At 38.0% G+C, this 25,349-nt stretch overlaps 1 protein-coding gene across 3 annotated transcripts in view; it reads right to left on the bottom strand.

The window, feature by feature from the left end:
- Nucleotides 1–20,265: 20,265 nt before the first annotated feature.
- Nucleotides 20,266–25,349, bottom strand: part of Coq8 (ubiquinone biosynthesis protein COQ8, mitochondrial) — a 68,050-nt gene continuing 62,966 nt past the window's right edge. For all 3 annotated transcript variants that reach the window (XM_083114173.1, XM_083114171.1, XM_083114172.1), the window contains 2 exons: nucleotides 25,101–25,253; nucleotides 20,266–20,733 (listed from right to left, as the gene is read on the bottom strand). In XM_083114173.1, coding sequence (XP_082970299.1) covers nucleotides 20,455–20,733; nucleotides 25,101–25,253 — 432 coding nt within the window. In that variant the 3' untranslated portion in view covers nucleotides 20,266–20,454. The remainder of the gene's footprint in view (nucleotides 20,734–25,100; nucleotides 25,254–25,349) is intronic.

The following is a 25,349-nucleotide window of genomic DNA, read 5'->3' as shown; positions in this document are numbered from 1 at the left end:
AAATTTGTCAGTCGAATATATAAAAATTCAGGAATTGGAAGTGGACAAACCTTACGCAATAACTTCCGGTTTAATTGTTGCAACCCAGTTTGGTCCCAAAGTACGTCTGTTGCTCAACGGACAATACAGTCTATTTTTACCAGATCGATACGCTAGCATGTTATCCGACGAGAAGCTATCTATTTTAATCGAGAGTAAAACTCGAATCGTGTACAAGGGGACAAAAGAACTTCTTGGTAAGAAAACAAAGCACATAATAGAATTTGTTTAACGGTTGCGTAGTATATATAAATAACATACCGTAAAAAAAATTATACGAGAGGGAAACAAAAAATCTCGGAACATATATAAAATAACATACCGTAAAAAAAAAATTACATTATGAAGCCCAAGGGCGTCGTGTACCAGATACCATATTCGAATCTGAAAACGCTGGGTGCCCTCAATGGGTTACTCACCAAAAAACAACTCGAGAAGAAACGTTCATGCTTGTCCAAAGGACACGGAATGAAATTGCTGCTCAGCACTCCACAATTGAAAAAGTTGCAGCATTCGCGGAAGCAGCAGAAGATTGGAGGTTTCATATTCAGCATTCCGGCCATCTTGGCAGCTTTGGGTGCAGTGGGCAGCTTGGCAGGAGGCAGTGCCGCTATCGCCAAAACCGTCATCGATGCAAAAAAGAACAAGGCCGAGCTGGAAGAACAGAAACGTCACAACCTGGCTATGGAAAAGAAGGGGAAAGGTGTGACCAAAAAGCAAAAAAGCAACCTCGATGCTTTGAAGAAATATAAAAAAAGAAAAAGCCCTGTCCAACTTCGATATTGAATCTCTGATCGAACCGTTGGGAATAAGGAACTTCAGGGGTGTTTTCATGTCCGATTCTCTACCCTCTGCTGTGAAGAAAAAGGAGTATGGCGTGGTCAACCTGGACAGTTACAAAAATCCTGGTACACATTGGATATGCTACCTCAAAATTAACGATAACAATGCATTTGTTTTTGATTCGTTCGGTGGCACACCGCCTGCCAGGTTGGTGAAGTATCTCAGTGTTGCCAACCTCTACTACAATGACAAACGCATTCAGGGTTTCACCGATGTTAACTGCGGCCACCTATGCCTTTCCGTTCTCGCATACATGTCTAAAATAAATAACCCGTCGGTGGAGCATTTTCAGAAAGCATTGTGGTACCTAAAACACCATGGGAGTGTTCCATCTCACCAGCGAGACTTCGGTCTTGAAACTCGCGTTGCATGACGACATCATCTATCCTAAATCTATTGCTCTTCGTGCATTCTACAGCATGTACCTGATACCCAATGTCACGGAGCACAATAACAAAATTACTGTTGGAAATGAAAAAATAGTTATCACGCCAGGACAGTACAATCTGTCTACCTTGCAAGCCCAATTGCCAAGAAATATACTTCTATCTCAAAATTCTGTAACTCACAGAGTTGAAATTGTGTCTGCTACGGAAACAGTAGACCTAGGCACTGTTGGAGAGCTTCTGGGATTCGAGAACAACACAAAGCTCGAACCTGGCATCAAGCACATCGGTGCCAACATTCCTAAATTTCTAGCCATCGAGACTCTGAACATACATTGCAACGTGGCAGAAGGCATGATCACCAAATCCTCGGATGGCATCCCAGGCAGCCACAAGCAGACAGGTATCATCGCTACGTTCAAACCAAACTCTGAATTCATGGAACCGATTATATACACACCCTCACCACCGATATACTTCCCCATATCTCGTAATCGCATAGAAAACATAGAATTGGCAGTGACAAACGAGAAGGGGGAGGTGGTGAATTTTGCCGGAGCTACTACCACCGCCGTCGTGGAGATTAACGTATAATAAATAACAATCATGGAGCAAATCGAAAGTTACGAGTTGCAATCTTTCCCACCCAATCGCCGCACGTTCGCCAATTTGAACGAGCCGAACAGGGAGATCGAATACGATGTGGACGTTGGGGATGGGTTTATTCACCCTCACAGAGCTGATTTGTATATCAAGTTTGATGTGGTGAAGAGAGACAACGGCGAAGCATTCCACGCCAATGCAAATTTAAGACTTGTGGACAATTTTGTGCCGCATCTGTTCTCGCAAGTGGAAGTTAGAAAGCATGGCACCGTCATCGATAGGGTTGACTACCCTGGGATTACTTCTACAGCTGTGGGAACACTGAAACTCTCCAAGACCGATGCAGCATACTACCAGGCAGGGGGATTCGAAGTAGATACAAAAATCAAAACTCAAAGCCACACAGTACTGTTTCCCATGCGCTTGCTTCCAGGCTTCTTCTCCGACTACACGGAGATTATGTGGAAGGGTGGCTTGCGCGTCACTTTTCGCAGAAGCGCCAACGACAACGATGTGCTGATGCGTTACAGCACCTTGGGTGCAGATGGTGCAGCACTTGCCAACACACTACCCGACGCAGCCAAGTGCGTCATCCAGTTCATGGAGCTGCGCATGCCTGTGGTGGAATACGAATCTAACTACGGTCTCAAGTACAAAGCCGACATTTTGAAGAACCCCCAAGTACCCATCCAATTTTACGGTTACCAGTGTGTGCAGACACCAGCTTCCGGCAGCCATTTTGAATTTGATGTTACTACGCAGTTCAACAGCATCCGGTACGATATGCCTGAGTTTGCGGTCGTGCTCTTCCAGACGGGGAAAGATAATAACCAAGAGAAAGATTCTAGTCAGTTTGATAATTGCAAAATTAAGAATGTTTACCTCAAAAATGGAAGGAATGAAGTTTTTCCACGCGAGAATTATAACTTAAACATTACGAGCAACGATTACCTGAAACTTTACGAGGCGTACACAGCTTACAAGAGAGTGACCTCCGGCAATGTGGACGTGTACTACAACCCCGACGAGTTCATAGCTCGCAGACCCATGTTTGTCATCAACACATCTAAAAGAAAACAGGTGGTTGTCAACGATCGTACCAACATAAAGATCGTATGCGAGTTCCACGACGCCTTGCCTGCAGATACTCTGTGCAGCGTCATTCTTATTGCAGAGAAAACATTTGTGTATGACGTCAAGAATGAAAGAGTAACTGAACAGTTTTAGATACAAAAAAAAAATTAAAAAAAATAGCACACAATAAGAAATGTGGAATTTTATATACACAAGTACAAACTACAATAAGCAGTTTCCCAGAAGTTTAATTTTACTGTGCAATGCATGTAATCGAGGAAGTGGAAGTAAATTAAAATTGTTTTTTTCGCATTGCCTATTACTTTTTGTTGCACTCTGGGCAGGCCTTACTAGTTTGGAGGCGATAGTGGCCCCACGGAAGTGTGTGGACCCCACATTCAAGAATACACCTCTTGTCGTCGATATAGGCAGGATGCTTCACCATAGCACTGTGCATGCGAAAGCACTCTACTGCACCAGGTTCGGGCAGGATAGTTCGTGCAGGCTTGTTGGTACCACAGTAGAGCATGTGGCGAGCTAGCTTCTCAGCAGCAATGTTGGGACCTCTGATGCGCCGGTAATCCCGCTGTTCTCGATTATAAAATGTAGACAAGCACCTGCGACACACCTCGACGTGGGTTTTGTCTTTGCTCCGTTGGCTCGAAACAAGCCGAGAGAGCGAGCGAATGAGGGTGTAGTGGTGTTGTGTCTCGTCCTTGATGAGCAGGAGGTTGATTTCTCGTGCCTCGTTGTTGTTGCTCACGTTGCTCACTCGGATGGGGTGGATCTCATGTTTGTTCTCGGTGAGACCGTAAACATTGATGGCTAATTGCAGGCCCAACAAGTCACGAGCACGAACCTCAAACTTGCGAATATGCGAGACTTCTACAGGGTAGGCAATCCCGGCCATTGCATCCTCCAGTTCCGACTCATACTGCGTGTAGTGGTTAACACGGTACGAGTGGTTTTTCCAGTGAACAGGGTGCAATGCTGCCAGCACCGACCAGAGGAAGCATTTGGTGTCTTTGTTCTGAATATTGAGAACAGCTTTCCTTGCTTCAACCTCGGGTGGCAGGGCAATATAGCTAGACCCTGCCAGTGGCAGGGACTTGCTAAGTTTCAGACGAAGTTCGTGGGGGTCGCCACACAGCGAACCGCCCGAGCCTTTAGCCTGATGCTCCTCGTGCTTTGCCACAAACTCCTCGACAAACTTGTCGTAGATGCTGTCGAGGTCAGTGACATCTGCCTGATGCAGTGTTTTTGCTTTTGTGGCATGGAAGAATTTATATATTTCATCAGACGGTTTCTTATACTTGCAGCATAGCACAGCATAGAATTTAGTGGAGTATGTAGCCAATGCATCGTTGAGGATGGATATTATCTTAGCTCGCTCGCTCTCCAGAAAACTACGCACATCGCAGAAGCTGTCTGATGTTATGTTAAAGTCTTCTAATAAATGCTCAAACGCAAATCGGTCTGCTTTCTTCGCCAGCTTGACGCGTTTGGCAGGTGGCGATGCATCGAGGGAGGTTACTTCTACCTTTCGCTTGGAAGGTTGCGGTAGAGATGTTCCAGTGCTCTTGCAAGTAAGCTGGTGTCGCTTGAAGTTGGCAATAGAAATATTTTTTCCACACTTAGAGCACAGTTTGGTCGCACATATTTGTTTTCCCGGCACACAAGTACGACAGTGCCTTTGAAAATGTTTACTTGACACAGCAGTTTGGCACGTAGGGCAATTTTTTACAGAACGCATAATGCAGAGATTTTTTGGGGGTATGTTATTTAATATCCAATGCTGTACAATGCAAAATATAATTGTTCACTTTTTTTTAACTATTAACTATTCTCTATGACCTTACTTGGGTTTTTTTTCGCCAAATTATATGCTTCTAGTCTCCTATACAATACAATATACGTACAATATTGTCAACAGTATCATATTTGAGCAAGTCGCTTGTCACCTAAACACTACAGCTGACAGGTTGGTAAAATCTGACATCAAAGCAGATAATACGGTTAAGTCTTATTTATATATAATTTTGACGGGCGTACAATATTGTCAAGAGCGTCATATTTGAGCAAGTCGCTTGTCACCTAAACACTACAGCTGACAGGTTGGTAAAATCTGACATCAAAGCAGATAATACGCTTAAGTCTTATTTATATATAATTTTCACGGGCGTACAATATTGTCAAAAGCGTCATATTTGAGCAGGTCGCTTGTCACCTAAACACTGCAGCTGACAGGTTGGTAAAATCTGACATCAAAGCAGATAATACGCTTAAGTCTTATTTATATATAATTTTCACGGGCGTACAATATTGTCAAGAGCGTCATATTTGAGCAAGTCGCTTGTCACCTAAACACTACAGCTCACAGGTTGGCAAAATCTGACATCAAAGCAGATAATACGCTTAAGTCTTATTTATATATAATTTTCACGGGCGTACAATATTGTCAAGAGCGTCATATTTGAGCAAGTCGCTTGTCACCTAAACACTACAGCTGACAGGTTGGTAAAATCTGACATCAAAGCAGATAATACGCTTAAGTCTTATTTATATATAATTTTCACGGGCGTACAATATTGTCAAAAGCGTCATATTTGAGCAGGTCGCTTGTCACCTAAACACTGCAGCTGACAGGTTGGTAAAATCTGACATCAAAGCAGATAATACGCTTAAGTCTTATTTATATATAATTTTCACGGGCGTACAATATTGTCAAGAACGTCATATTTGAGCAAGTCGCTTGTCACCTAAACACTACAACTCACAGGTTGGCAAAATCTGACATCAAAGCAGATAATACGCTTAAGTCTTATTTATATATAATTTTCACGGGCGTACAATATTGTCAAGAGCGTCATATTTGAGCAAGTCGCTTGTCACCTAAACACTACAGCTGACAGGTTGGTAAAATCTGACATCAAAGCAGATAATACGCTTAAGTCTTATTTATATATAATTTTCACGGGCGTACAATATTGTCAAAAGCGTCATATTTGAGCAAGTCGCTTGTCACCTAAACACTACAGCTGACAGGTTGGTAAAATCTGACATCAAAGCAGATAATACGCTTAAGTCTTATTTATATATAATTTTCACGGACGTACAATATTGTCAAGAGCGTCAGTTTCCGTAGAGCTCTCTTTTTCCATCTTCCCTCTATACAGAATCGACGGCTTCCCGATTTTCATCACGTAGTTCCTTTTTCATTCAATAGATGGCAGAGGTTGTATGATCTTTCAAATCTATGACGCGTATGTTTGCGCTGCTAAGTTTTTCATACCATTTCAAGCGTGTTTTGTTTAGTAATTTCTCATGTAAACAAACCTTCATTTGTTACGTCTTGCAAATATGTTGTATAAGAATGTTGTAGAAGATTCTGTAATTGAAAAGTTGCTTTTCGATAGCAATGAAGAGAAAAATATGGATTTTGGAAGTAGAGGTAAACACGAGGGTTCATTTTGTATTAGTAAAACTGAAGAATGTAGTGAAAATAAGGAAGAGGCGGCTGTAGCAGGAAAAATATAAAAGGTTGAGGAATGGAAATGGAATGCAAAAGTGTGTGTGATCAAATTTATTAGGTAAGTTTCTAATTATTTTTCAAGTAAACTGCATATGTGCAAACTTATTACTGTACTTCCACTTCAATATATAAAATTGCTTGAATAGTTTTCACAATATTTGACATCTTGTCTTGCTGTGCGAGAGATAGCCAAATTTAAATGGTATTTCATGGCAAAAAAAATTGTTATTTTAATGGTATGCGGATGGGTTAATATGGATATTGTCACACATTCCTCTTATTTTATACTGTTGTAAATGGAAAAGATTATGTACGGTAAATGTTTTGTACATTATAAAAAAAATGCAAAATATCCCCCAATTTTAAATCGATCCACCTCTGAATCGAATTTTTACATATTCTCACGCCGGCACATGTTGTTCTATTTTACTTCTTTTACTTGCCTTGCTTAATTAACTCTCGCTAATTAGCATTTTTTTGGAAGAAGTCAAATAGAACAACATATGGCGGTATGAGAAATATGCAAATTAAAGAATATTTTAGTAATATAAGGGCCCTAGCAATTAGCTTTATCGACTAAGAGTACTCTTTTAAACGTCTTGAGCTAAATCGTATTACTACGCGAGGACGTTTAAAATATTTGGGTGTTGAAAAAGTTTGACCTACTTTTTATTTCTATTGTTTGCTAATAGATGGCGCTGATAGTACCTCCTCTCTCTCTCCCCTTTTCTCCTCTGCTGTATGATCAAGATTTTGGAGAGCAAAACATAAAATTTGCAGGCATCTGATGTCGAACTAGAAACTTTATCTTTCGGGGAGTCAACATTATTTTTTTACTCAGTCGTCATATAACATGAACACACGCAAACATTCACATGTGCTTTTATTATTTTGTGTTCGGTAAGTACAAGTATATTCTTACATAAATTATTGTTTAATTTAATAAATTGTAAACTCGAAGCCTGCTATACTAACACTCCTGTGTTTCATTATACAGCTCACAGGTTGAATTGAAAGCGAATGTTGCGTGCATACGGAAATAACACAGAAAAAAAAGCGGATGGAAGCAATTTAAAATCAGTGGAGCAAGGTTAGTATTACGAGAACGTAAAAACATGTGCTTTCATTGTTGTCCGAATTCGCGGCAAACGTGGAGTTGGAGGGGAGAGCAGAGAGGCGCGACAGATGCACGCTTGAACTCGCCGTGACCCTGCGCTTGGCAGCCATATTCTTACTTTCACTTTGTACAGACAACATTTACTGATTAGACGATGTAAAACTCAGTGATACTTTAACAGTTTATCGATAATACTGAATATAGAAAAATTGTAAATGATGAAGTAGCACGTTACATTTTTAATATAACTAGTAAATAGGTGAAAATCATTGTGACGTTTGTTTGGCGTCTACCTTCTGCTTTCGCACTGTGCGCCTGCGCCCCAGAGCGCTGTGGGTGAAGTTCGGGCTGACACCTGGCGGGAAAAATGACAACCATACTACAAGGGGACATGTAGATTGGGACGACTTGCACGTGACTTCGACGGCACTCGAGAACAACAGGAGAGAACGGTACGGAGCGCTTGCCAATCCGGACACGGCCTAAGTTGTACAATTAGGTACAAGTATTGTACAATTAGGTACAAATTGTTGTACAATTATTTTCCCCAGTTGCCCAGTTGGAGTTGGGGGCATAACACTGGTACTATTTGTACTCACAGTGCTTATTCATGTATTTTGTTTAATATTTTATTTCAAATTCACTGTCAGAAACTAGTGTTGCCAGTTCCTGGATGTAGGTTTACCTACTCTGTTGGTTGTCACTGTCAAGCTTCCAGTATTCGTACAGCATAAAAAGCCATAACCCCCCCTCTCAAAATATATTCATTGTATACGCCAAGATGCTCAATAGCCTAGCAACACATCATGAAAAAACATGCCAAGAGGACCCAGTGGGTTTATAAGTCAGTGCTGCCACTATTTGTAGGTTAGCTTAGCCTGTGAAAGATCATATAGTGGAATTTTCTTCGAATGGGTTGGCAAAACCCCCTCAAAAAAAAAACATCCAATAGAGTTGCCAGATGTAAACAGAGGGCAATGGACCCCCCTCATAAAAGGCTACAGTGGGCCCACAGTGTTGCCAACTCTGCCCTCAAATACATCATAAAAAGCTACAGTGGGCCCACAGTGTTGCCAACTCTGCCCTCAAATACATCATAAAAGGCTACAGTGGGCCCACAGTGTTGCCAACTCTGTCCTCAAAATATACATCATAAAAGGCTTCAAAATATCAGTTGGTGAAATTTTCGTGGGGTGAGTTGGCAACACTGAGCCCCACATGATGATTCGAGCCCCAAATGAGGGCTTAGAACCCGGATACCTGCACTACTCAACATCATGAAAATGGGTTCTCAATTGTCACTGGGTGCTAAAGTAACAACCTCGCAACAAAAAAGTTCTTGGTTGTGAACTTTGTACCTCCCCATGTCACTAGTGCATACGCCACTGGTTCGACTTCCGACATGTGGAGAGTTTCATATCTTCATGAATTCCTCATTGTAGCGATTAACTTACAGACGTACAACAGTAACAATGAAGGGTAAGAACATTTTAAAATTAACATTAATTTAAAAATTTAACCTGCCTGGCAACACTGGTAACCATTTTATCCTAGAAGGGCTGGACGTACTTGCCGACTTACCCAACGGTTATCCATTAGCCATCTTCAGCCCAAAACCATTCGAGATATTAAGGACTTAGGTAAGCACACAAAAAAAGGAAGATGGGGAAGAGGCCAAAACATTTTTGCACCAACTGCGAATTCCAGTCAACAAAAAAGACGATTTCACCAACAGAGGGAAGGTAAGCCTATTCAGAAGGAACGGAATATTGACGTGTGAAGGCAGTCTGTTGTTTCTCTGACGGTATTTATGGTCAACAGATTCCGTTGGAATCTGTTTGAGTTTTTTGCTGTATTATATTGCAACCAAAATTGTTGTTGCTTTTAGACTGCGTAAACAGATCGAAAGCACTGCTTGTTTCCGCGAAAAAGGAAGATGAACAGTTATGAATGGAGATATTTCGTAAGAAAGGCTACTTTTTTCAGGGGTGCAGTGGAGAGCGTTAAATTGTACAACAAAGAGAAAGTGTTTTACTGTCTAGAACGCAGCTTGTTTGGCCAAAGGGGACAAAGGGGGCTGTAGCCCCAACGAAAAAGTCTTTGGCCCACTCCTCTTTCCATCTAAATGGACAATGCGAGAAATTTTCAGTCCGTTAAAGTCGAGAAACAAGGAGGTATTTAGGGGGAGGGTCCGAGTACGTAACTTGTAATTTAGATACTAGTTGCAGATTGAGTTAAGGTACCAATTTCAAAAAGTACCCCAGTTAATGTAAAAGTTATCTGTAGCTTCGTTCCAAGTAATAATTTACTTTGAAAAAATGATCTTCAATAACAAATGTTGCATGTGGGTATGTGTGTAATGTTATGTAATATGTATTTTATATATATATATATATATATATATATATATATATATATATATAGCATAAAAGGAAGGAGGGCCACAAGGGCTAAATAAAAAATGAAAGAGGAGAGAGGAAACACTCACCGGACAAAGAAAAAAATCAAATTTTCGTGATGGTATGTCACATCTTCAGCAGTAGAGAGACGTTGTATAACTAAGTGACTAGAGGGAAGAGTAAGCATGACCTGCAGTGTTGCCAGGTCCCGAAGGAAAAAAACTGGCCAAGATCCATAAACCTGGCAGTGAGCATTGGCAAATGATCATGGAAAGACTGACGCCACAACAACGTTTACAAATTGTGGAAATATATTTCCAAAATCAATGTTCTGTTCGCCAAACGTATAGAGCACTTCGGAAATATCGGTGCTGTCAGTGAATTGGCCAGGAAGATCATGTGACCTAACGCCACTGGATTATTTTCTTTGGGGATATGTAAAGTCTCTGGTTTATGCTGATAAACCAGCAACAATTGACACTTTGGAAGCCAACATAACTCGTGTTATTAACGACACACGTCACCAATTACTTGAAAAAGTGGTTCAAAATTGGACTGATCGAATCCGGTTCATCACAGCTAGTCATGGTGGACATATGCCGGAAATTATTTTCAAAAAGTAAATGTCAGAAAGTTATCTTTCAAATAAAAACACAATTGGCTTCAAACTTAATTTTTTATGTGTTTTATTTCAATTCAAAGTTCTATCACTCTAAAAAAACCACCCTATATATATATTTGTTCATGTACCCATTATACTTTAAATCTGCGGGTGGAATAAATACTATGCATCCTTTATCTCCAAAACAAGAAGTATAATAATAATAATAATAATAACTCCTGGCGCAATTACAAATAATGTTGTTACCACTATTAATTAATCATAATGTAAAAATTGTTCAAACTTGATTTAAAATGAGTTTGATACTCGTACATTTCACAGAGTGCCTCTTCGACAGGGTTGTTAAAGGTCCAGGGATTTTAAATGAATTCAATTCCGGTCCGGTAGAGAAAATGAGCAAGCGTAATTGGGTTCTGGACCGTAAAGAACCTTTTTATCTGTAAAGCATTTCAATTCGGCCCAGGAACCTTTTTTTCCCGGATCAATTTCAATACGGTCCAGGAACCATTTTTCCGGATCAATTTGAATATGGTCCAGGGACCTTTTTTCAATAAAACAATACGCAACTTGGACCGAATTTAAATTGTGCGAGAAAAAATAATGGTTCCGTTACGGAGAACCCATTAGAATTTATAGGATCCTGGACCTTTAACAACCTTGCTTTCGATATGTGGTGGTTAACCCTGATGGCTTAGAATCAAGGAGTCCCAGATTCGATTCCGCGTGACTGCATATAATTGTCCACATCCTACTTAACTCAAAGTCTAGTCCACATTTGTGGAACTGAGTCAAACCCTTTAAACATTAAGCTACAATAAACTTGTATTTAAACCTTGCACATTTCAATGTGGTGCTTGCTGGGGAAATGAATGTGCAACATTCACGTTTAGATGGATTCAGCAGCATTAGAGAACAGTTATTGCCAATTGAAAACATCAAGTTTAATGACGTAAAAATGTTCTTGCCCTGCAAATCCCTGGCTTCCTGGTTCTCCGTCAGTAAGTCACCAGGTGAAGTGTTACGCCTTCTCCCAGCTATAAACTTGACACCTATTGAATTCGTATCAAAACCACCCGCATTGAGAATAAGCCATCCAGGAACACCACAGGGTTTTAGATGGAGAACATCAAATGGATTTTTACATTTCTGGACTACTGTACAGTTCAGGTACCTCCACTACAACTTGAAAAAGATGGTACATATAAATCACATTGTTAACTGGAACAGGCACATCTACTATTTAACTAACTAACTAACTCTCTAGGTTCATGGCTGCAGCAACACAGGCCTTCCATCTTTCCCTATCATGAGCAAGATCTATATACTCTTTTCCATCCCTACCGATTTCCTTTAGGTCCATCTCAACGTTGTCCCTCCATCTTCGTCTTGGTCTTCCTACAGGTCTCTTACCATCAGGTTTCCCAACAAGAATCCTGTAAACTCCTCTTTCCTCTCCCATTCGTGCCACATGGCCTGCCCACCTAAGTCTTCTTGATTTAATTGTTCTAATAATATCCTGACATGAATACAAATTATGTAGTTCTAAATTATGTAACCTTCTCCACTCACCTGTTTCCTCATCCCTTTTAGGTCCAAAGATTTTCCTAAGGATCTTATTTTCAAATACTCTCAATTTATGTTCCTCTTTCAATGTAAGGGACCAAGTTTCACATCCATATAATACTACAGGCAAAATTACTGTTTTGTATATTTTAACTTTTACTTTCTTAGATATTAAACGAGAAGACAAAAGTTTATGAAGAGAGAAGTAACATGCATTTCCTGAATTAAGCCTACTTTTTATTTCCTCTTTAATATAATTTTCATTTCTTAATATTACTCCTAAGTATTTGAATTTGGAAACTGGTTCAAACGAGTTATCAATAATTAGATTTTGATTATTACCTAACACTTGTTTTCAGCCTGTAAGCATATATTTAGTTTTCTCTTTGTTAACTTCCAAACCTATCTCTTTAGCAGTTTTGAAAAATATTTTAGCATTATTCTTAATTGTATTCACATCATCCCCCAGTAAGTCTACATCATCTGCATATGCTAACAACTGAGTCACACCATTTAATTTTAGTCCTTCTTTAGTTTCTTTTACCTTCCTTACAGCATATTCTAAGGCAAAATTAAAGAGCAATGGAGATAATGCATCTCCTTGTTTTAATCCATCGTGAATTGTAAATTTGTCAGACATATTAATACCCACACGAATTTTACTTTCTGTTTCACTGGTGCATATTTTTATCATACTAACAAGCTTCTTAGGTATTCCAAACTCTACTAATATATTATATAATTTATCTCTTTTGACCAAATCATATGCTTTTTTGAAATCAATGAATAGCTGATGGACATTTTGATTATATTCCGCTTTTTTTCAAGTGTCTGTCTGATGTGAAAAATTTGTTGATCTGTTACATTTAAATCTATTAAATAGATCTTCTATTTGGGCAGTTTTATAATGGCAAAATTCTTCGCAACCTTCGCCGTAGTTTATTGAACTCTCAGAGTTATTTTTTATGGAGAAGGCTATTGCATATATGTGTTTCGAAGAATTCTTTTTAGTGTTTCTTTGTCAGTGCTGTAGTTCTAGGGGTGTGGATATCTTAACTTATTGCTTTAAAAATTGTTATTTTGTTAATGATTGCCCTGTAGAAATTAGACATTGTTTTTTCATCTAACATTATAGAACAAATAAAGACAATTTTACTGATTCACACGACTCAAAAGTTATTCGTATTAAGATAAGTAGAGTAATGTAGAGCAAGCCTGTGCAGTTTTTGTGTTCAATGTTCATTTCTAGTTTCCTACCTATTTTGGCGGTCAGTACAAAATCTAATAATTTTGGAGAGCAAATTTCTATCCTACTATATTTCTTGTTATTCTTGAAGTCCATCATTGTTCGTTTTATACGCGTATTACTACCATCCATTTTTCGAATTAAAGGGGGAATTCCTCTATATTTTCCCTTCCCAGCATATGTATATTCAATTTAGTTTCCAACCAGGCAAAGAATTTTCCACCTTCTATTGATTGATTGATTTGTGTATTATGATTACTAAAGCACATATGCTATTTCGGCCTGTCACGTTATACGGGGTAAACCCCTTAAACTAAAACAAAATAAGTCATTGTATTTTCTGAACACTGTAGCCTATACAAACAGGACACAATTAAGATTGTTATGTTCATAATCTCACCCTAAATTAGACATGATCTATATTTTCGTTAACATTATCTAATATAAAATACTGTTTCAATTTCACTGTCGTATGTTTATCTTTGTCTCTCTTATATGTGCAAATTATTACTCAATATCTCTATTACACTACTACTATTTACATGTATATAAGCTGATTACCTCTGTATAACTTGTATACAAAAATTACATAAACTCTATCAATTCAAGCAATACATGAAATCAGTCATGTTTATAAGTATGTTGTAGATTGAATTGTCATATTTCTCACTTGATGTAATATTATTTTTGTATTTTGTATTACTTTCTTGTTTACTGTGTGAACACTGTAATTGGGCATGTGCCTGTGTGTTTGAAATAAATAAATAAAATTGAGGGCAGGCCCCTAAAAAGGAAATAAATGTCTTTTAAAAGCTTCCTTACTCAATTTTTAAAACTAATTCATTCATTCATTCACTACTAAACAAGAACTATAACCTTTTTGTCTGCAAGGACTAAAATATTCTTACCTAGGTTAAAAGCTGAGACTCAGCACACACACAAGGACAAAACACAGGACAACACACACACAGCCCAACAAGGATTGTTCTGGCCGTAGATCCAGACTACCTTCTGTTGTAATTTTGTTATTATTAATGTAAATTCGGGTTAATTTGTCTTAACATCAATTATTTAATTTTACACGAATAAGTCAGTCTAAATGTTCGTTTATTAATAAGTTTTACATTAACTTACTGGCTCCTAAAGAAATTTAGTAAAATTGTCTTCCTCGCCGATTGCAAAATAACAATGATCCAAGTATCATATCAAGTTAATACTGGTATGTTTTGTTGTCCTATTGACCTGATATTGTTGTTAGTTTGCAATATGGATTATTAGAAAATAAAACACTGTCAAATTTATCTTTCTCTTAAAAATAATTCTTACTTGTCAAGTAAAAGGCTCTGAGGTAATCTCATGGGACTCTCATCTCACCTGCAATCTTGGCGGTTTCCTTCACATATTGAAGTTCTGGCAAGATTTATGCCATGCCTTCTTATTTGTTATTTTGGCCTTTTTCCCTTTTCTTCATTTATTAGGCACAGTTATTCATTTTGCACAGCTGTGAGTGAGCATATGGCATTGTATATATGGAGTAAGATTTACTTTTATGGTTGAACTTGGCTAGGTAGCTACTAGACCACAGGCATTGCATAGCAACGACTCTGTGTAGATATAAATATGATTCATTGTTTGATATAATACTAAGATTGAGATCAGGTCACATACGTTTAAATCACCATTTGTATAAAATTCATTTAGTTAATTCACCTATGTGGAAGTGCAATTTACATCAGGAAGATGCTCATCATGTTATATTTCAATGTCCGCTTTATACCACTCAAAGGGAGATCTTATTCAAGAATTTAATAATAAAAAAAGAATACCTCTCCCAACATCTTTATCCTCTTCAATACCTTCAGCAGATGTAATAATGGTATTTATCATTTTTAGATTTTTTCATATTAATATTGACGTGAAAATTGTAAATATTTAAAATATGTAACTTGATATAGTCACCAGATATAACAATTGTATTTATTATCAATTTTAGAGTTTGTATGATATTGATGTAGATATACAGGTTGACTTGTAATTAGATGTATTCCCTGAAAGAGGTTAAAGTAGAGGCAATTTGCAATAAATTTGACCATATGATACCCCGTCCGAAAATTAGTAGTTTTCGAGATAATCGAATTTCTATGGTTTTTTTTTAAAAAATGACAATTTTCCACTTAAAAAGATGAATTGAGAAAAAACTGCTCATTGAATGGAACTTATTTCAGCGTTTTCTGATAGCTAACAAATAAGTGGTGTGTTGAGAATAAAGTTTTTCCCAAATAACAATCACATGTAAGTAATGGGTGGGTCTAAACTTACAAGTGATGATAAAAAAATGCACTCTTAGTTTACTTGGCAACGTATTAATAACAAAAATGGTATGACACGAAGCTTACAAATTACTTTAATTACTTCCTTGTGTCATCTGCTATCCAACAAGGTACAAATGTTGTTAACATTCACATTTGTGTACAAGAAATAATACTTCATTCATTTTCACGTGAATGGAATCAAGGAAAAATACAATTAAAGAACATTACACGTCTTGCTCAAAGTGGGCATCTCTGTTACGAATGCAGGCACGCAGGTTTTTACAGACATTTGTTCTCTTAACTCGTGATGTGATGGTCTCCTTGATGTGTCGACCAGCTGTTAAGATCCTCTCCACGAGCTCTTCTTGCGAGGTTACCGGTGTCTTGTAAACTAAGTCTTTCATGTGGCCCCAAATTAAGAAGTCGCAAGCCGTCAAATCGGGGGATCGAGCCAGCCAGGGAATCGGGCTGCCTCGGCCAATCCATTTATTTGGGTTATTTTCATCCAGCCACTGTCACACGCCCAAGCAAAAGTATGGTTGGGCGTCATCAACAATCATTTGACCGAGCCATTTTTCCTGCCCCAAATCTTAAATGGCATCACATATGAACATTTTTTGAGGAACGGGACGGCAATGTTGTTGGAGGATGTGCCTCTAGCTACAAGACGTGACATGATTTACCAGCATGATGACTGCCCACCTCGATCCCCCAATCGCTTTGACGCCTTGCGACTTTTACATTTGGAGCCACATGAAAAACTTAGTTTACAAGACACCGGTAAACTCGCAAGAAGAGCTCAGGGAGAGGATCTTAACAGCTGGTCAACACATCAAGGAGACCATCACATCACGAGTTAAGAGAACAAATGTCCGTAAAAACCTGCGTGCCTGCATTCGAAATGGAGGTGACCACTTTGAGCAAGACGTGGAATGTTCTTTAATTGCATTTTTCATTAATTCCATTCACATGAAGATGAATGAAGTATTATTTCTTGTACACAAATGTGAATGTTAGCAACATTTGTACTTTGTTGGATAGCAGATGACACAAGGAAGTAATTAAAGTAATTTGTATGCTTCGTGTCATACCATTTTGTTATTAATACGTTGCCAAGTAAACTAAGAGTGCATTTTTTATCATCACTTGTAAGTTTAGACCCACCCATTACTTACATGTGATTGTTATTTGAGAAAACCTTTTTTTTCTTTCAACGAACCACTTAGTTGTTAGCTATCAGAAAACGCTGAAATAAATTCCATTCAATGAGCAGTTTTTCTCAATTCATCTTTTTATGTGGAAAATTGTCATTTTTTTAAAAAAAAACAATAGAAATTCGATTATCTCGAAAACTACTAATTTTCGGACGGGGTATCATATGGTCAAATTTATTGCAAATTGTCTCTACTTTAAGCCCTTTCAGGGAATACATCTAATTACAAGTCACCCTGTGTATATATATATAATGGTTGTACGCACACACACATCTCTCTCTCTCTCTCTCTCTGTATGTGTGTGTGTGTAATCTCTGCATTTAGTTCACACTTTTAGATTACGATTCTGAAATCATAACGAATTGAGAAGGCCAGGAAACCTATAATTCGGTAGTTATAAAATGATAGATTACAGGTTGACTGAAGACCAGGTTTTGGTGACTAGGCGATTGAGACTGAGATGGCTGTTTGAAAATCGATACCACACTTTCAACACTTTCAAGACTAGTCGGTGACAGCCTCCTTTGCAGAATGGTCAGCACAGGAAGCTATGAATACAGGGGTCCCGGGTTCGAATCCCGGTTCAGACATTGATGTTTGTGTTTGTCCAAATGAGAAAACAGACAATATAGTAAAAATTGATAAGTGTAAAAGTTGAGAAAATGGTGAATGACGAGGGATGCCACTGTGTTGAGGTATCCCTTTTATTAAAGAAAAAAAAAGTGGGTAGGGTATCTGACTGTCACGTGGGATACCCGGGGTGGACTATGTAAGGTTGGAATTTTTACGGCCTTGTCCCCACTTAAAACGGCTCCAGTTTTCATCCAGTCTCAAATCAGTGGTTACCGGGAGGAATCCATAGGAGGTAAAGGCAACCACAGCATGGTGCTGATAACATCACCTCAAAAGTAGCCAAAATCGAGAATACATGGGGACCTCCCTACCCACACATCCCCTACATGTGTCTTCATGGCACGGTGATACATGTATGGGGAACTTTACGTACTTTTGCCTTGACTTTCAAGATGAGACCAAGAAAGAGATATGGTTCTATAAAGACAGAAAACACAGAGACTCACTGTTCAACACTCTTGTCTCGTTGGATAGTTGGTCAATCAAAATGTGTGGCTTTTGAAGAATTAGCCCAAAACAAAATTAGAATGAGAAAACTCTTGAAAGTAGAGACAGGACCGAGAACGAGACAAACATTGACACGAGATCGAGACTCACTGTTCGAGAATGTTGTCCTGTTGGAGACTTTTGTAAACTCTAATGTAGGCTACAGTGTGTTTTTTAAAATAATAGCCTAAACCATAAATACATTATCATTAGATTTATTCACACATATAAAAGGAGTAAAGTTAATTCCATTCATTACTCTAACGTCCAAGGGTGCTTGAAGGATATTTTCTCAGCTGGGGGTGGGGGAGTAGAGTAAGATTTTGTGTCTTGACCTTCAGTTATTAGGAACATATTTTACGTACAATAATTGTTATTTTACAAATCATAAAATTGTAATTGAATTCAAAATACTTTGGCATTGTTAACAAGTTCATATTTGAGTCCATCCACTATTTACAAGAAAAACATATAGAGATCACTTATTCTGCTCTCCTTCATGGCACCTCTGATCCATGATTTTACGTGCTGAAAGATACTGTAAAAAAAAAAATGAGAAACTTGTTTCAGGTATCTCAGAGGGGCAAGTACTCTCTACTCCCACATCTGCTGGCTCCCTTCCTGACGTCACAGCTTTAAAACTCTCAGTTTGCATGAAAGTTGACCGAGAACTTGAAGCTATCAGTGTTTGGGTGTCCCTCCCTCCTATCAACAGTCGTAAATTATATTGACCACTAAGTTGAAAAGAGAAGCAACCAACTCTCTCCACCCTGCGGCCCAGCAATCTCTTCCGCAGGGTTTCCATAAACCTCTCTCGCTTAGTAATTCGCCCCCAGACCTTAAACGAATGCATTGATTAAAATTAATTAACGCCACTTCTAATTATGTTTAGTCAATTTGCGCGTATAATTTATTATACATGCAAATTGGCTGAACACAGCTCGAAGAGGGTCTCCCTTATAGCACAACACTTGGGCAACCTTTCGTTCTGACATTAGACAAGGAATGCGTACGTTGTTAGGTTAGGTTTGGTTCTGTTTGATTTTTTTTCAATCCGAGCAATCGGCGAGTTCTTGAGCAGAGCATTCGTCTTCTGTTTTTCCCCAACGGTGCTGCCATCGGTGGTCACGAGGAAACGACCTTCCAATGCTGCCATATTGACAATCACTCTTAACCCGCAGCTGTAACATCTTGTAGTATGTCTATGGTTGCAAGCAACATCACCTTCTTCTTCTTCTTCTGCTTGGCCTTTTGCCTTGTTTTGGCAAACTTCTGGTCAGTTTATTCAGGATTCCTACAAAAAACATGCAATTTCTTCCAGGACATTTCCAGGACTTTTCAAGGATTTTCTACAATTGCTCCAGGACAAGTGTAGAAAGTAAGCATAGCAAAATACACATCATTACATATTTTCTTTTATTAAAAAAAATAGTTCTAATTTTTTTTTAATACAGGCTCCCAACTCCCCTACACCTGCTCCTTTTCACACCTTTCATTTCTTAGTATAATGAAGGTTATTTAATTTTTACAATAATACAGAAAAAATACAAAGGAAAAAAAATAAACACAAGTATATATAAGTTTATAAAAAATTACCATCTTGTATTACAAATAAACAAGAATAATATCCTTGGAAAACTTGGAATATTTAGGATAGCGAACCCCTTTTTTTAACCATTATTATTATCATCATATTTTCTACCTCTGAGCGATACAAAATAATACGAAAGCGCAGGGCATTATACTTCAATCGCAAAAATAAAACTTATCACAAAACTATGACTACAGTACACAGCAACATGATATAAGTAAATAAACCACTGTCATGACACTGGCCTGTTTTAAATGAAAACTTATTGTAATTCATACAAATAAAATGGGGCAAAGGAATTTCCAGGACAATCTCCACAATTCCAGGTAAAGCTTGGAAAAATGTGAAATTTCATAACATTTCCATGCCTGGAAGGAATATTTTAAAATTCCAGGTTTTCCAGGATGCGTAGGAACCCTGTTATTTGTTTTCCCCCTTAATCCTTTAAGTGTGCTATAATCTAGCATCTGTCTCTCTGACAAAAGTTTGAAAAATAAAAGTGTAAAAAATTAAACATTTACTAGAAATTATTTCGAAAGTGATTTTATGGTCTGCAAATAAGGTTCAGGACTGAAATCAAATGATGAACAGAAATTCATAAACTCTACAAAATTAAAGCTTTATTATGTAATTTATTGTTCAACTTATCTCAACACACACCAGCAAAAGGCCAGAATATAAAATTATCTATGATAATTAATTTGTTATTTAATTCTACAAAAACACACATCCATTCCTACACAATTTTATATAACCTTTCCTTAGGTCAATACTCAGAGTCTGAACTAAACAGGTCACTCTGGGCCAAACTTGTAGTTTCCCCAGATATCATTAAACATAGGATAACAATCTATTTTGGCTCGGAGTTTAGCACACAAGAGAAACACCCCAGAAAGTTTCCGATGTAGGGAATAAATTTCTTCTGGCGGAGGGCACAGCCTATGAGAAACGATAGTTGGAATAAGTTTCTGAATGCGACGTGTAGTGTCCTGTTGTCCAAAATCGAATGTACCTTTCGTGCTGAACACTTCTCCCAAGATCATGACGGCATCGACATGTGCATTTTCCATTATCTGCAACGAGGGAAGTGTTCTGATTGTACTTTTAATGCTACTCAGGATTTAAAAAAATGTTTACAGCATTACTATTGTTACTCGTCGATCAACTTAAGTGAAGTCTAGCTAGGGACATTAGTCTTTCTTCTTTTGAAACTAGTTTTATTTCAAACAATATTAAATAAAGTATATAATATATTTAATTCCTTAAAAGCTTGTCTTACATATGTAACATACAAATTGAATTACAACTAGGGATGTGCCCAAGCTGATTATCGATATATGAACATCGGCAAAAATTGACCTCTCGACATCAGTATTGGGATTGGCAAAAATCCGATATTTAAACCGGTACCGATAATACTAGAGTTTTACATTCTAATAAGATTTATATTTTAATTTTATAACATTTATTAACAACTAAGTTAATTTATCTGCATCACTGTTAAGTTTTTAGATAAAATTAATGTAAAAACTCATTCAGAGGATCAACCTACTTCAAAATCAGAAATACAACAGTACAGTGCAGAACCGACTATTCCATGTGTTGTATTGGAAATTCAAAAATGAGTATCCAAACCTGGAGCAAGTGGCAAGAAAATACTTTGGTATACCTGCTGCCTCAGCATTTGGTGAACGAGGACGGTTCAGTGTTGCTGGACAGATTTGCATTAAGACAATACGTAAGTTACTTCCAGAAGTGCTTCTAAAACTCGTGTTTTTGAAGCCAAACCTGCCAGCATTAAATTTCCAATATTAAGAACAGGAATTCATTTTGCATTTCAAAGACCTGCTTGTCTAATAAAGTTAAATTTCTGAGAATATATATGTGTATATATATTTAATATGTAATTAGCCGGCCCCTGTGGCAGTGTGTTTAGCACATCACACTACGATAGGGGTTCTGGGTTCAAATCCTGGGCTGGACATGTCCATTCATCAATTTCATCATGTCATCACTCATCCCCGTCTTCGCAAACTAGCCAAAAGTGGCACAAGAAGTGAAGTAAAATAAAGCAAATCAATCAATCATTAATATGTAATTAGAATGTTTGTAGCAAATTTATTTTTGTCATGCTGAAAATAACATTCCATTTCTGTTGAATAATCTTATGTATCGGAATCGGTTAAATATCAGCATCAGCATCGATACATCAGCTTCAGTAAATTTTTAGCTTTGTCACATCCATAATTACAACTAGCTCTGAATTGATATTGATGCAGCATTTCTTACTGAAACAGATAGTTGAACACTGAAGCAATTTAGAATTGTTCACAATAGCTTTAAATGTCAAGACAGTGGCTATTACATTAGAATGATTCTATCAGTCATAGTGCTAACTAGACAGCAATTGGAACACAGATGTTCCCTGCTAGAAATGTTTCTTTTCCACTTCAAAAGAATTTCTTACAAGTTGTAACACAAAGTGGAAACACAAAAAAGCAAGCAAAAACAAACAACCAAATGCAATACAAACAAAACACCAAGCGAAAACAAACAGCCAAATGCAATACAAACATAATACCAATTTGAAAGCTGCAGCATAGTTTCATGCATGTCCCAACCCACTTCTCCTTTCACATTTGAATTTGTCTAGATCGTTGTTTCTCAACCTATGGGGCAAGACCCACTGCTGGGTCCCGAGGGGGCATTTGGTGGGTCAAAAGTTGGGCTCGGAAATGTATTTACCGTGTCTTAAATACCTATTACATTCAAATTACTAAGATATATTGATTTAACAATTTAAATTCCACCCATGTTGTACCTAGTCTAAATTCTACATTTCTGTTATTTACGCTCAACCCTTGCCTTTTACCGGAATCTTAACTTTTAAAATTTGGTTTAAAAAAAAATAGATTCAGACTTACCAAAGTTCTTTATATCTTTAAGAGGTGAGTATCTTGAACTTTCGGATGTGGCATTAAAGTTGGTCATGCCATTCTCCAAATCATATTTTTGTGAAAAGGGAACGTTGTCAACGTTGGAATCCCATTTAAATAACCCAGGAGAGAGAGTTCATGGCCAGTTATCTTAATATTATAAGCGGAGCATGCCATTGAGTATTGGAAGCCAAGCATTGTTCGAGCGACTGCATCAACAAATTAGTGTTAGAAAGAAGGAAGGGGGAGAGAGAGAGAGAGAGAGAGAGAGAGAGAGAGAGAGAGAGAGAGAGAGAGAGAGAGAGAGAGAGAGAGAGATAGAGAGAGAGAGAGAGAGAGAGAAAATTGATTGAACAAAATTCAAGTACAGAAATAGACTTCATGCACACTCAGATTATGACTTTAGTCAACCATCAAGAGGGCTACGACAAGGATTTTAAACAGCATTACACAAAACTAATTCCAGCAATCCTTCAATGCACTGGTAGGAAGGGTGCAATGATGCGTGGATGCAGGAGGGTCCTACTTTGAATGATCTCAGTTAAACAACTTTCTATGAACACTTGTTTATTTTTTACAGCACCAGTCTCGATTTCAAATTGCCACACTGTGTATATTGAATGAGCCTTGTAGGTGGCTGGCAAAATTCTGCTGGTGACACATGGGGAAAAGCAAAGCGAGAGCGGGACAAAAGTTGCTGGTTTCCGTGCACTGTGTGGAAAATATCAACCAGGCTGCGTACCCTAGTTCAAGCATCAGACCGACCTCCCTCGGGGTATACAGTTGTCATCCCTGACCTTCCGAGCAAACACTGTCAGTTAGTATCACATGAATTAAAAAGATCATCTCTACAACGAGATCTTTCATTCTCGTAAACCTCCGAACAAGGGGTTGTGCTCCGACATGGCAACAACGCGAACTTCCGCCACCTGCCTAATTTCATGGCCATGCGTTTCGGTGAGATTATTGATTGATTTGGTGTTCTAAGTCCACTTTATGCACAGTAAGGCTAATCGGGACTGGACCTACAGTTTAAAGTGAAATCTGAACCACTTGTGCCTCCACCGGGTATCAAACCTGTGACCCCTTTATGACAATGATGCTACCACTGCACCATCGGTGAGGCCCTAGATGAGATTATGCTAGATGAAGTAGAAACAAAAACAGTAGCAGAAAAGAAAGAAGATGAAAAAGAAGAAAGAGTGCAGTGTAGTTCGTGCATAATAGAAAACCGAAATATGACTCAAAAACAAAGTTTGTGTGATGCAGGTATTAAGTTGCACTTTTTGAAGTTCTGTTTTAAGTCCACTTTATGCACAGATAGGGTAATCAGGACTGGACCTACAGTTTAAAGTGGAATCCAAACCACTGTGCAATGTCTCCCCTCCATTGGGTATCGAACCCAGGACCCCATGATTACAAGGTGACGATGTTCACCTCTGAAAGAAGTGACAGCACATCTGAATCAGAAAATGAAGAAGAAGGGAGTGATTAAACAGAATTTTGCTTATAAAAACAGCACCACCATTTTGTAATACAGTAAAACTTCTCAATAACGGAGAGGCCTGGGGGAAAAATAAATGTCCGCTATTCAGAAAAAAGTGTAGGATGTTACACAACAGGATAAGCATATTACAGTACGTATTTTACCAATATAATGTTTTCTTTTCCCTACACTGAAGGAACAAAATACTGTACTGCATATGGTGAATTTAAATTTACTAAAGTATCCCTATATACATTACAAATTTCAAAAAAGAAAATACAGTACACATAGTGTAATCCTTTGTTAAATATCTGCATTCAAAATGCTCCTTCATTTTCAACAGGCTCTAACTATTTCTGGCCAGACCCTTTTCGTTTCTGCGACATCACAGCAGAAGTGACACACACTTCTCAAGATAACCACAAAGAATATTGTCTACTGTCTGCACTTTAAAAAGAAATGCGTTCAGTGTAACATGAAACAATGCATGCTAGTTAGAAATATTGGCCATTCTTGTGTTGAATTCCAGGAATTGCGACCGTTTTCTTTCAGGCTGTAAGTTATTAAGAAGTTTTATTTTTGTTGGGAGGTAGTTTTCAGTGTCTGCATCTGTTATTAAGAATGTCTGTTATTGAGAAGTAATATTGCCATTAAATCCCATGTATTTCTGCCAGGGAATTTAAAACAATGTCTGTAATTTAGAGGTGTACGCTCTTCAGAGGTGTCCATTAGAAGTTTTAGTGTAGTGACTTGTTCAGAAAATTCCACACTTCAGGAGTTCATTAAAAAATAAAAAGTTATTATGCACAATATAGTGAAGGAATCTTTATCAGGAAAAAAAAAATTGCCTCGTGAAAGAGAAATTAAATTATAAAACTATGCTGCACTCTGCAAGTCTCTGAAGGCCCACATCCTACTACTTAATTTCTTTCGTTCGAAATTAGGCAGAAGCAACACTGATCATGCACAAGCTTCACAAAATTGTAAGACACCACAAGAAAATAAATTGTTCACCTACCTTAGATTCGTATCCAGTCAGAAATTTCATTTCACGGGACACCTTCAAGACCTTTTCTCTGTCTCCCTCTGCTGCACCTTGTATAACATGAATATATTTGTCCATAAACTCCTTACTGTAAGCCCTCGAAGCACCAAAATCAAGTAATGCCATCTAGAAACACAGAATACAAATGCTGTAAATGAAGACGAAAATCATTATAGGACTTCAGATCATTCAATTTAAACAGGTATTTCCATAACCTGAATG

This window comes from Lepisma saccharinum, chromosome 28 (assembly GCF_977018435.1).
Source record: "Lepisma saccharinum chromosome 28, izLepSacc3.1, whole genome shotgun sequence".
Lineage (NCBI taxonomy): Eukaryota > Metazoa > Arthropoda > Insecta > Zygentoma > Lepismatidae > Lepisma > Lepisma saccharinum.
This window is presented reverse-complemented; position numbering and strand designations above follow the sequence as displayed.